The sequence below is a fragment of the Epinephelus fuscoguttatus genome, linkage group LG4, assembly GCF_011397635.1.
Source record: "Epinephelus fuscoguttatus linkage group LG4, E.fuscoguttatus.final_Chr_v1".
Classification (NCBI taxonomy): Eukaryota; Metazoa; Chordata; class Actinopteri; order Perciformes; family Serranidae; genus Epinephelus; species Epinephelus fuscoguttatus.
In genome coordinates, this window is record NC_064755.1 from 33,229,955 (window position 1) to 33,242,552 (window position 12,598).

At 41.5% G+C, this 12,598-nt stretch overlaps 1 protein-coding gene across 1 annotated transcript in view; it reads right to left on the reverse strand.

Moving 5' to 3' along the window:
- Window positions 1-1,158: 1,158 nt before the first annotated feature.
- The window catches only part of pik3c2a (phosphatidylinositol-4-phosphate 3-kinase, catalytic subunit type 2 alpha), a 67,266-nt gene continuing 55,826 nt past the window's right edge, over window positions 1,159-12,598 (reverse strand). The window contains exons 23-33 of the mRNA XM_049573259.1: window positions 11,739-11,875; window positions 10,833-11,002; window positions 10,017-10,173; window positions 7,507-7,616; window positions 6,714-6,921; window positions 6,500-6,624; window positions 5,908-6,025; window positions 5,732-5,813; window positions 4,387-4,493; window positions 4,145-4,270; window positions 1,159-4,015 (exon numbers count right to left, since the gene is read on the reverse strand). Of these exons, the coding sequence (XP_049429216.1) occupies window positions 3,833-4,015; window positions 4,145-4,270; window positions 4,387-4,493; window positions 5,732-5,813; window positions 5,908-6,025; window positions 6,500-6,624; window positions 6,714-6,921; window positions 7,507-7,616; window positions 10,017-10,173; window positions 10,833-11,002; window positions 11,739-11,875 (1,523 nt within the window). The 3' untranslated portion in view covers window positions 1,159-3,832. The remainder of the gene's footprint in view (window positions 4,016-4,144; window positions 4,271-4,386; window positions 4,494-5,731; window positions 5,814-5,907; window positions 6,026-6,499; window positions 6,625-6,713; window positions 6,922-7,506; window positions 7,617-10,016; window positions 10,174-10,832; window positions 11,003-11,738; window positions 11,876-12,598) is intronic.

Genomic DNA, 12,598 nt, shown 5'->3' on the forward strand with positions numbered 1-12,598 from the left:
TTGGTCTTGACTTGAGGCTGTCTCCTGGAGGGGTCAAAAACTATTCTTAAAGAAGAGCACCACCTAAATGAGGAATTCCAATTTGTTATTTCCATGATCTTGGAAAGTTAAATCAATATTTGTGAACATGAGCGACACTCTGCCAAACCCAAAAACCAGAGAAGAGTCAAACTTGTGATGTCATGGAGTGTAAAGTCTGGAGCTGCTCTACAGACAATGAGTGGAAGACTGATTTTATGGACCTTCATAATGTTTATTTTTTATACCCCAATGATCTTAAGTCTCTGCTTTAAGTGTCAGTTGTAACATCTCTCCCAGTTCACTGTCTGTGGAGCAGCTCCAGACTTAACAACCTGTGACATCACAAATTTGACTTTTCACACCCTAGTTTTTGATACAGGAGAGAATTGGTAATTTTTTCTGATATTTTTGACTGCCTTAGACAATAAGAATAACATGAGTAAGTTCTGCAAATGGCTGTAGTTCCCCTTTGAGGCCTGTCAATTATCCAGCACTTACTTATGTATATTCCTTGACCCTTGAATTTAATGAGACTATAACCTAACAGCTGAGGAACCTGTGTGTAGGTAGTGTTCCACTCTACTGCTGCATGGTGTCTGTGGCTCTAGGTTAACATACATTTCATGTATTTTCTTTACTGAGTCAGTCTCAGATAATATAATACCTACTTAGAACAGCATTGTTTCATTGTAAGCATTTATGGGGGGCAGCTGCAGCTGAGGAGGTAGAGAGAGGTTGGTTGTTCCATCTTCAGCTCCATCTGCCCACATGTCAAAGTGTCCTCGGGTACGATATTGAACCCGAAAACTGAACTCCCAACATGTGTAAATGGGAAAAAAATGGAAGTGGCATTGGACACAAGTGTCAATTGAATGTAATGTGATGAATGGAAGTGACAAGTGGGTATTTAGATATGTGTCCTGGGACCTGGAGTCGTGTTTCATTCTTGGACCAGCCAGCTAAATGCTGAAATGCAAAATAGAATCAAAGTAGCCTTGAACTAGCCCCACTTAAACCTGTAATAATGACTGAATACAAACCTCATATGTTACACTAACACAATGTGCTGTGTGTCTGTAATTCATGCAATTCACCTGCATCCGACACATCTTATACAACAGAAACATCGTATTTGTTCCAAAAACATTTAATTTGCTTGAGGAAAGAGGGATTACAGTACACACTGATCCATTCGGGTTACAGGTCACCAATTAAGAATAAATAACTGGCCATGTTAATACAAACTCTGCTCGCTTCCTTTGTACAGTCACTAAAAGAGTGGATCAAGTCACTAATATTCATAGTGTGAGTGATGCTCTTAGATCATAATTGTCTTGTAGATCTCTTTAAAAAAAAAGCCTTTCAGATAAATTCAATTTCTTTATTAAACATTAATAACACCTTCAGATTTATAGTTAGCGAGTGGAGAGGAAAGCAGCTCATGCTCAGAATCTTGTTCCCTTTTTGTGAAGATGTCTTAAGGTAAAGTCGGCGCTCATCGTGTTCAGTTTGCCTGACGTTTCCTCAAAATTCAGATTCATTCAAATTCATTCACTTAAATATAATAAAACCTGACTGGGTCTGGACTTCACCGGCAGTTTAAGTTATTGCTAACATTTCACCAAGGTCACGGCGTCATTGCACCAATGTTAGGCACTGGGGAGTGAGCGTGGTATTGCTGCCTCAGACAGCCTCATGTCCTCATGTCCTTAAACTGCATTTTGAAAAGTCTGAATTATGGTTTTGAACCACTTGAAGGAAACGCCGAACTGACTTATGATCAGCGTTATTGAGCGACCGTAATCTCTTCATCCAGAGCGCAGATAAGAGCGTGTTCCAAAGCTTATGATACAAATTCCCCTTTAAGGTGTGCTGTGTGAAAACAGTCAAGTAATAACATGAGAGAGAGACCTGGTAGTGTGCATTTAGTGGCGGCACATTGTTACAAAAAACCTTTATGGTGCCAGCCTGGCAACAGACCTGCTCTGGCAGAACTACTGATATAGCTTTCAAGAATATAGATTTTTCTTTAATAAGGACATATCACATTGTTAATAAAATATATATAGCAATAAGGCCAAGTTTAGCATTAAAAAGGGATTGTGAGCACAAACAAAGGCACCCTGTTCAGCTCCCAACTCGGGAGAGTGGTTTGATTTGCCGTCCTTCTCGTTACGTTTGGCACATTCTCGGGGAATCGTAAGATCACTGTTGATTTCCTGGAATCTGGCGTGTTGGACTACTCTAACCCAGAAGTGTCTGCTGCAAAGCAGGAAACCCTGATGTCTCCTATTCGTCTATATAGAAAATAAACAAGGAAAAATGTAAAAATGAGCCCCCTTTTTCTATTCCTTAAAAAATAAATGTGTCAATCTATATATACTCTTCTGAAAGTAAGCCATTTTGGTCCTCTAATATCAAAATGTACAAAACATTACAGCTCTTCGTTATAGTTTAGGAAAAGAAAGAGAGAGACAAAATAAGTGGAGATTGTTTGTCACAGAAACAATCTTGATTAGTTGAAGAAGGAGAGAAAAATGTGAATCGGCCTGTTTGGTCGCCCTCTGAGGTCGAACTAGAAGTTTTTAAGTCTGCATTCTGGTCATACGGGAACAACCACTGAAGCAACATCCTCATTATTGTTATTATAAGCAACGACTAAGTGGTGGTCGACCTTATCTGAGGCTCTAAGGATACCACGATGAAACTTTGCAGAATCAGATTGTTACTGATCACATATGTACTTAGTGATGTTTCACAGCTGTATCCTGCCATGACGTCTTAAAGGGACAGTTCACCCCAAATCAGAAATACATATTGTTCCTCTTACCTGTAGTGCTATTTATCACTTTAGATTGTTTGAGGTTTTGGTTGTAGAGATGTTTGCAATCTCTCGAACAAAATGCAACTACATGGCGCTCGGCTTGTGGCGCTTAAAGTGCCAAAAAAAAAAATGCATTCGAAAAACTCAACAGCTATGTCTCTTTACAGAAATCATGACCTGGGGTCTCATTTATAAAACAAAGCCTGAAAGAAGTGTATATGCCACTTCCCACGCAAAATTTGTGATCTATAAAAACAGACTTGATGGGAGAAACTTTGACCCATTCTTACGAACATTTTTGAGATGAGAAATTGGCGACACAGATGGTGAGGTGGAAGCCTGATTGCAGAAACCGTTTTTTGCTTTTGTCTGTACGTACATTTTTAGTTTGGATCATACGCATTGTTTTACAAACGAGACTCCTGGTTACTCTAGATAATCCACAGACCTCGTTGTGAGCAGTTTCATTAAGGAACTATTTTCTTTCCACCACAATACACCCGCCAACCAAATCACTGCACCGAAGGAAGCAGCTACTTATAGCTCACCTAGCACCACTGCACTAGCTTATGTCACAGCTCAACCTAGGAGGGCGCCATTCATGTTTACACGAGCTTCTTCTCTGTAAGCAGATGCAACTCACACCAAAACAATCTAGTTTGATAAAGAGCACCACAGTTAAGAGGAATAATATGAATTTTTGTTTTTGTGGTGAACTGTCCCTTTAAGAAAACTTAATACAACCTGATTCATGTGAAAGAAACGGTCCATTTGGTTTGTTAGATCTGAAATGAAAATATCACTGCTTATACTTTAAATCTGATGATATCCTTGATGCATCTCCAGACCCTCAAGCTCTGAACTGAAAACTGCAGTGACCAGTTTTTTCAAGTAAGGCCACGTCTGCCTTCTTTCCCATACGATGAGAACGCAGCTTTTGTCTGGAGAAGCGGAGTCGTTCCCGGCTTCAGGCGAGGCAGGTGGGGGTTAGAAGTAGGGGACGGCCGTGAGTTTGTACCACTTGACCGTCTCCTTGCTGAGGTCAAAGTCTTTGAGTCTGAGCGTGATGCCGCCCAGAAAGTAGTTCTCACGCAGCGACTCGGCGCTGAGCACGCTCAGTTGAAGCTCCCGTAGGCCCAGTGTCTCCTTGCTGTAGCCACTGTACACCAACTGTGGAGGAAGAGGAGGGGAAAGTGAAAAAGTGGTTTATGTTTACAGTCGTCAAACCAAAGCCATGGTTAATGTGTTTAGGAATATAAATATCAAAATATATAAATGCAAAAAACTGTATTTCCTAACCATCTCATTAAAAGTAGGGTTCCTGGTTTTCCTCGAGATCTTTGTCTTGCGTTTGGAAGTCTTGTGTGGATCTGGAAGCAGGTAGGTTTTCACATATGGGTTGGGATCTGTTCCATCTTCAGAAACCTGCAGGTGAGCAGAAGGATTATTAGAATGACTACAACAAAACAAAAATTTAAAAAAGCCTAACTATCTGTCAAAGCAGCATTTTAGGACATGTATTACATCATTGCTTTGTTTACCAGATCTCTGATGTGCATGACCATGATATACAGATTGCTGTTCCTGTAGGAAATGGAAAGCTTCACTTCTCCTTCCACCCGACCAGAGGTGGGACTCAATGGAGGCTCTGCAACAGTCAGACACCACTCATCACATTCATGGAGTTGTTAACACAAGAACACACACATTCTGAAATTATTATTTCTTTAAAGCCCAGTTCAAACCAAGGATTTATGCACTGAAGCACTGAAGAGAAAAACTGCAGAGCTGTGAAGTGGCTCATCTCAGCTTGACTCAAGCTGGCTGCAACGAAGCCTGTCAACTCTTCGGTGGCTGGTTATAGAACACAGGGGTGTGTCACCTGTTTCAACAGCCAATCAGCTTGTAGGGACGTGAGCTTCTCAAGTCAGTTATCAGACGTCGTGTTTGTTTGCTGTGGCATTTTATGACAATAGCCCGAGTCCGTCTTATATACCTTACTGCGGCTGTTGACATGTCGGCCCCTGTCCCCACAGTGTGTTGGACAGTGGGTTGCTGCTGCTTGCTCAAAAAAACAAAATTGAGCATAGCGTGAGCTCAGATAGGACAGGATGTCAAGCTCAGCTCACATCCCAGCTACATCATCTGATCTCAGTCCAATCAACTGATGGATCAGCTGACTGCAAATGGAAATAAAATTTTGTCTGACTTAAGTGGTCCTGGCTGAAGTATTATTTAGTGTCATGATACTAGAGTTTTCTATTTCGGTGCAATACTTTGGAAAATATATCTACATATATTCAATACAATATTTGATACCATGGGGAAAATTGAGGGCATGCAAAATAAATTTTTTTTATGAAAATATAACATGACTATAATATGACAGCGATGACTCTTGGTTGGTAGCAGCAGGAGCAGCAGGATGTCTGTAGTAAACATTATGATAATAGAGAGCAAGAAAGTGGAACTGGTATTTAATGTAACGATACTGTGGAAACTGATAACTGAAATCTTTTCAAATATTCAGAAATGATGTGTTTTGATAAATTAATATTGGTTAGAACTGAGTACAGAGAGTTGTTGCTATGGAGATGATACATTGTATGGTATAGTCAAAGTGGTGTAAATTGGCAGGTTGTCAGAACGTTGCAGATTGGTGCAATGCAGGTTTCAATGCGTCTCATCATAAATCTTTAGTCATACCCGGGCTTCAGACAGACACACTCTTTGTTACCCAATAAATAACTAACATTATTGATTGCTTATTCAAATAACAGCAAAACAGCTTCAGTTGTAATCTACCTGTGTCACATTTACTGTACTTGTCAAACAGTGAGTGTGACAAACACCTGAAGAATGGGGATGAGAAGTGAAGGTGCATACCTGGTGCTTTGGGTGTAGCATCCAAGCCTTCTGTTTTGTCGTCCCGTGCGATTGGATGAAAGAAGGTGTAGATCAGGTCACACTAGAAACAGAGAACATGACATTTATTTAAATGGTACAGAACGCTAACAATGTCCTGCTGAGGTTACTGATGACTGAGTATTTGCATGTGTTACCTGGGTGACCTCTGTGGAGCTCCTCATCAGGTTGTGGACATAGTTGTTGAGCTCCAGCTTCCTCTTGGCAGCCACTTCTTTGATGTGGGTGCGACCGAGCACCATTTTGTTAGGGAAACTAGAGATAAGGAGAGATGAGGTACGTTTACTGTGCCACAGAATCTGTTGTTACTGTACTCTGAGCAACAGGTCCTGAGGTTGAGTCTGCACAGCAACAGGATCACAGAGGGAAGGGTTAGGAAGGTGACAGTGGGCTTGTAGTATGGGGATATTAAAGGGTGACTTGGGCATTTTCCAGCCTGGACCCTATTTTCCCATGCTTTTATTTGTAAGTGACTAATTAGAGCAACAATTTTTTAAACTGGTCCAATATTGAATGAGACCACCTCTTCAAGAAGGTCCGGTTGTTTTGGTGCACACCTGAGTGTGATTGCTGTGTTCACACCTGCTCAAATGAACCACATTTAGGGGGCAAACGAACTAGACAAATAGGGTCCAGGTTGAAATGTCAAAGTTAACTTTTAAGGACATCATTATCAGTAACTGAGACATGAAAAGGCTGAGGGTCACAACAACGGTGATGTGCACTCACCTCGGGAGCTTCCAGAGGGGGAAGAGGATGGTGAGTTTGTTGTGCAGCTCCTGAAACTCATCAAAAGTGCGGAAGACAAACTGGGGCTCATTCTGACCTTCCCTCAGGATCCTCACCACGTACGTCTGCACAGAGAGGACGAGGAGCGAGTCAGGTGTCAGAACTTTACATCCAGACACATGAGGGAACATGGATGTGACACAATGACACTTACATAGTGCTTGTCTGGGTTGTATCTCTTCTGGAAGGAGAAGATGGAGGCGTGCAGGATGCGGCCCTCCTGTTTCAGAGTGTACGTCTTGGGGGAAAAAGACAGGATGGGCTCATCGTTGGCTGGCAGACCAGAGAATCGTAGCTGGGCGAGGTTGTGGATGAAGAAGTTGAATTTGGTGGCCACGCTGCCGAGACTGGACTCTATCAGCCTGGAGAGGAGGTGGAGGAAAAGAAAGAAGTATGAGGGGAAATCTGAGAGAGAGATGAGTGAAGGTGAAATAATTATCAGTATACTGTTTTCTCTTTGACCTAAAGCTGTTACACAAAGTTTTCATCAGGCACATTTTTTGTCAACAAACTGAGTTACAATCTCACCTGACTGGTTTTACAAAGACAAAGTCCACCTGATACTTCCCCTCAGCTGTCAGGAATTTTGTTTCTGTAATGTGAGAGCTATTCTTTTCCTTCCTGTGCCTCTATCACCACCTGGTGGATTCTCAGTTTGTAGCAAAAAACAAAAATGTCCTTGAACTCATTTCTCACAATAACAGCTCTTGGAAAATAGCAGCTGTGCACAGAGGGTCACTTCAGAACAGAGAGAAAAACTTAAGGGGTGATTGATTTCACACTTTCTTGAGATGTTTCCAGTCTTGAGGTTGTCCAAGGGTTTGGGGAAATTACATTTAAAACTTTATCCGAGCTGCCAATTCATGTTTTTGTCTGTTTTAGCTGAAACGTGAGTGGGAGAGATTAGTTTGGATCAGCGCTTGGAGAATAGAAGTTGATGCATTTACCTGGTGAAGAAGATTGTTGCCTCAGCGTCTGTGTTGTGGGGCTGCAGGGCATCGTACACGTACTTTAGATCCTGAGGGCCGGTCAGCTCAGGGAGGCCGGAGGACGTCATCTATGACGTCGAGAAAAGACGCACACACAGGTTCTGGGTTATTAAATGCTTTAGCAGATTTATTCAAGTATTACCCATCATTCTACAGTAACATTATTACAAAAATCTATAAATATTACAGTGCTTATAAAATACAACAGAATTAGGACTTAATCTTCATAAGAATGTGCATCAATATTGACTATTTAGTGAATTAGGAACTACATAAATAATATAACAACAGTCCAATAATGCCATAAAAGCCCTACAATTTAATTGTCGTCAATCATTTTGCATAATTGATCTATTATTCAAGAGTAACACCAGCCAGTTGTAAAAGACCATGTAACAATTAGCTCCTCTCACAACTACATTTACTTCACTCTGCATCATTGCCTTTTAAATGCTGCTTTAATACATTATCATTGTGCGTAGGTGTTCTAATATTTCTACATGTTAGTGTATATCTTTTATGTTTTTATTGTGCGGTTGTTTGGCTGTAACTTTTTGTATGCTGCTGTCTTGGCCAGGTCTCCCTTGGAAAAGAGACTGTTGATCTCAACAGGACTTACCTGGTTAAATATGGGGCAAATAAATAAAAAATAAAACAAACACACCTGTCCATTTAAAAATATAACAAACAGCAGAAATTATTTTGAGAACTAGCATCAAGTAGCCATAAACTACAGCATATTAATTTCCAGGACAACAGTGAAGCACTAATTTATTATGAGGGCACGACTGCTCCTTATTTTGGCTCCTGCAGGTGCAAAATCAGAGAGATTGGCTAAATAATGAGGACACTTACAAAAAGGAGGCCAACACTACTAAAAAGACTGACATAAAGGAAAAAGAAGCTGATAGGAGAAAAAATGCAACTACAAGATGCAAGGACAAGAATCTGGAACACCTGCACTAAAACTAGAGCTGATCAATTGGTCAACTAACTGATCAGTCAATAAACAGAACTGATTTTATCTGATAAAATAAAATGCAGCACACAAATGTGCATGCAGTACTAAAATTTGTTAGCATAAAACAGTAAAGTCACGTGACTTATTTCCATAGGGGAAATAAAGTCATTTAATCTGCAGTTATTTTGTTAATTGATTAATTGCATTAGTAATTTTTCCACAGAACACATGCCCCAGAGTCCCTGCTTACAGCTTCTGTGATGTGAAGATTTTCTGCTTTTCTCTGTTTTGTATTATTTTAATGTGAATATCTTTGGAGTTTGAACTGTTGGCTAGACAAACCAGGACATGTGAGGATGTTATCATCGACTCTGAGACACTGTGATGGATACTTGTCACTATTTTCTGACACTTTGACAGCAAATGAATCAGTGAATCAAGAAAATAATCTGCAGTTTAGTCAGTTATGAAGATAACTGTTGGTTGCAGCTCTAATTACAACCACTCTTACAACCACAGTAAAAACCATGACGAAATGTTAACTTCATGCCAACACCTCTGTGCTGTACCCCTTTTTGCCATATGCACCAATCAGCTAAAACATTAAAACCACAGATGACAGATGAAGTGACAAATCATTGATCATCTTGTTCCAATGCATTGTTCTGCTGGGAAACCTAGGGTCCTGGCATTCATGTGGATGCCACTTGACCTGCTCCACCCACCATTACAAACCAAGTACCCCCCTCAAGGTTTCAGCACTCCTTAGTGGCACCCCCAGCAGGACAATGCACCATGCTGCATCGCAAAAACTGCTCAGGAATGGCTCAAGGAATGTGGCAAGGAGCTCAAGGCATCGACCTGGCCTCCAAATTTCCCAGATCCCAATCTGATAGAGCATTCATGGGACGTGCCGGTACCCTAGAGGTACACTCCATGTTGGGGCCTCCTTGGCTCAGACTTGGCTCTGACCTGTCGAGGCATGGGCACAGGACCTCTGAGAACTGTCTTGGGGTGTCCAGCACCAGAATACTGGCAGCAGATCCTTTGAGTCCTGTGGGTTGTGACATGGGGTACCAACACGTGCCACAGATGCACAATCAGAGTGGGCTATGGGGAATTTGGAGGCCAGTTCGATAAATTGAGCTCTTTGTCAAGTTCCTCGAACCATTCCTGAACAGTTTTTGAATTGTAGCATGGAGCGCTGTCTTGCTGGGGGGCTACTGCCATCAGAGAGCTGTTCCCATGAGGCTGGGGATGTTTGGTCTGCAGCAGTGTTTGGGTGGGTGAAGCATGTCAGGTGACATCCACATGAATGCCAGGACCCATGGTTTCCCAGCAGAACATTGAAAGATGATGTGAACAACATCAATCATCTTGTTACAGTCCAGTGGTTTTAATGATGTGGCTGACTGGTGCGTGTTTGTATAAATAGGTGGTGTGTTTATGTGCTCTACATGTGCAGTCATTTGTGTGTATATGGTTTACATGGTGTGTTCTGTCTCACCAGTGACAACAGGTTGAGGAAAAGCCCGGAGTGCTTGCGGATGAGGTTGTAGGCCTGGCAGCACAAGTCTACAAACAGCTGGAAGCGACTTGTGGGACGCTCGCCTCCGTTGATGACGTACGCCATGTCAGAGGTCAGAACAAATGGAGCGCGGTCCCTGATGGGAAAGAAGGAGGGGGAGGACAGAAGATTTAAAGTCAACTTCTGACACGGGTCAGCCAAGAAGTTACTAATAAAATGGGAAAATCTGGATCAGGAGAGTGAATGCAGAACAGTTAAACTACACCAGGGGCACCCTTAAGCAAGTTACTACAAAGCCTCTAAATATTTCAGTGGAGATGCTCAGAGGCTAAAAATAGATGAGTGTGGTTGTAGGGCAGCCCACCAGCTGGGAATGAGTGCAGTGTGTGAGCTTTGAACCAGGTCATGCATGAAAATACACATTAATCTTGCTGAGTCGGGATACAGTAGATCCTGCACCTGAAATTTAGTCATCCAAAAAGAAGTTGTGGGTCACATAATTTCTTAGAAACTTACCTTATGATGAGAATAAACTATAATATCAGAACGGTACATGTGTTAAATTATTTAGGCCAGTGTTCCAAAAACTTCATTTATTTCTTTTCTACTCAGTGTCAGCATTTCCCACAAAAATTAAGTGCTACCTGACCTTTCACCTTTCATCTGATAAATACCTGGTAATAAAAACAGCAAACATCCTGACATACCCTTATGAAAAGACCTTTACACCCTGACAGTGCACCAAAGCATGTTTTATCTGATGAACATGTGCTAAAGAGCATATCTGATTTTCACCTTTTGAAGCTGCCAAACATCTGGGCGTGGCCCAGGAACTTGCCAAAGTCGATGTGGAACATGTGACCAGTGGAGCGCAGCATGATATTGTCATTATGGCGATCGCAGATACCCAGTACGTAGGTTGCCACACAGCATCCTGCACACGAGTAGATGAAGTTTTCTGATGCCTAAAAAGAGAAAGAAGAGAGTGAGAGTGACACACACACACAGAGAAGAGAGGAAGAAATATGAATACTCAGTGTGAGGCACAGGTTTTAGGTATTTTTCGCCTGGCTACACAGCAAGTACAGCCTTGATGTAGTGCCTGATTTTGAGAGTCTAAATGCATTCTCTACTTTTCCAGATGTTTCAAGCGAACCCAGAAATTATAAAATTGTTCTGTGGACTTTCCAGAGTTTAGTCACCAGCCTAAAAAACATCAGAGCTCTGTTTAAGCATGTATCTGATGACAAGTTTATTTCTGCATGCTGCTGAAGTTCAGGGTCAAATTATGTGCAGTAGAATTTTGGGGTCAGAGGTTGTGAGTGCGGAGTAAGGTTTCACATTTACAGGTGTCAAAGTTCTACGACTGCTGTAAACTTCACGAGACAGTTTACTGTGTCAACGGGAAAATTATGGTTTTAATATTTGAGCCATTTTCCTCACTAGTTTACACCATGAGACATTAAAAAGCAGCTCAGTGGTGTAACTGAGAGTCATGATATATGTGAAATCATTACTTTGTGTCAACTTAATGGTGAATGTTAAAGGTAGTGGTGCAGTGAGTGGACTAATGTGCCAGACAGTTGCCAGCACGCTTCACTTTGTGCAACACACATCAACAGTTACTTTGGGCTTAGTGTGATTCACAGTTTTTTTGGCTTTACAAGTAACTATGCACACTTATGCTTTATGTGTTTTTACCTTCTCATACTCATCCTCAGCAGGGTTGTATTTGCGGAGCCACTCTGCCAGCGGTTTGTCCTTGAAGGATCCAGTGACGCCGTACTCCACCTGGATCTTTCTGAGTGTGTCGGAGAATGGCACCAGCTCTACCATGCCTAAATAACACATCACAACTTTTATTAACACGATGCAAGCACACAATAGTCAGCTCAGTATCTAACTTAAATGGGCAGAGTCTGTGCGAGCTCTTGAGTTCTACCGGACATATTTACTAGTAGTGCGTTTTGTACACATGGAGTTGTGTATTGAGCGAGGACCTGTATTAACTAACGGCATTCTGGGTACAGATTGTTCTCAGTTGTTTGCTACAGTACATTAAAGAACATACAGTACAGGCCAAAAGTTTGGACACACCTTTTCATTCAATGCGTTTTCTTTATTTTCATGATTATTTACATTGTAGATTCTCACTGAAGGCATCAAAACTATGGATGAACACATGTGGAGTTATGTACTTAACAAAAAAAGGTGAAACAACTGAAAACATGTTTTATATTCTAGTTTCTTCAAAATAGCCACCCTTTGCTCTGATTACTGCTTTGCACACTCTTGGCATTCTCTCCATGAGCTTCAAGAGGTAGTCACCTGAAATGGTTTCCACTTCACAGGTGTGCCTTATCAGGGTTAATTAGTGGAATTTCTTGCTTTATCAATGGGGTTGGGACCATCAGTCGTGTTGTGCAGAAGTCAGGTTAATACACAGCCGACAGCCCTATTGGACAACTGTTAAAATTCATATTATGGCAAGAACCAATCAGCTAACTAAAGAAAAACGAGTGGCCATCATTACTTTAAGAAATGAAGGTCAGTCAGTCTGG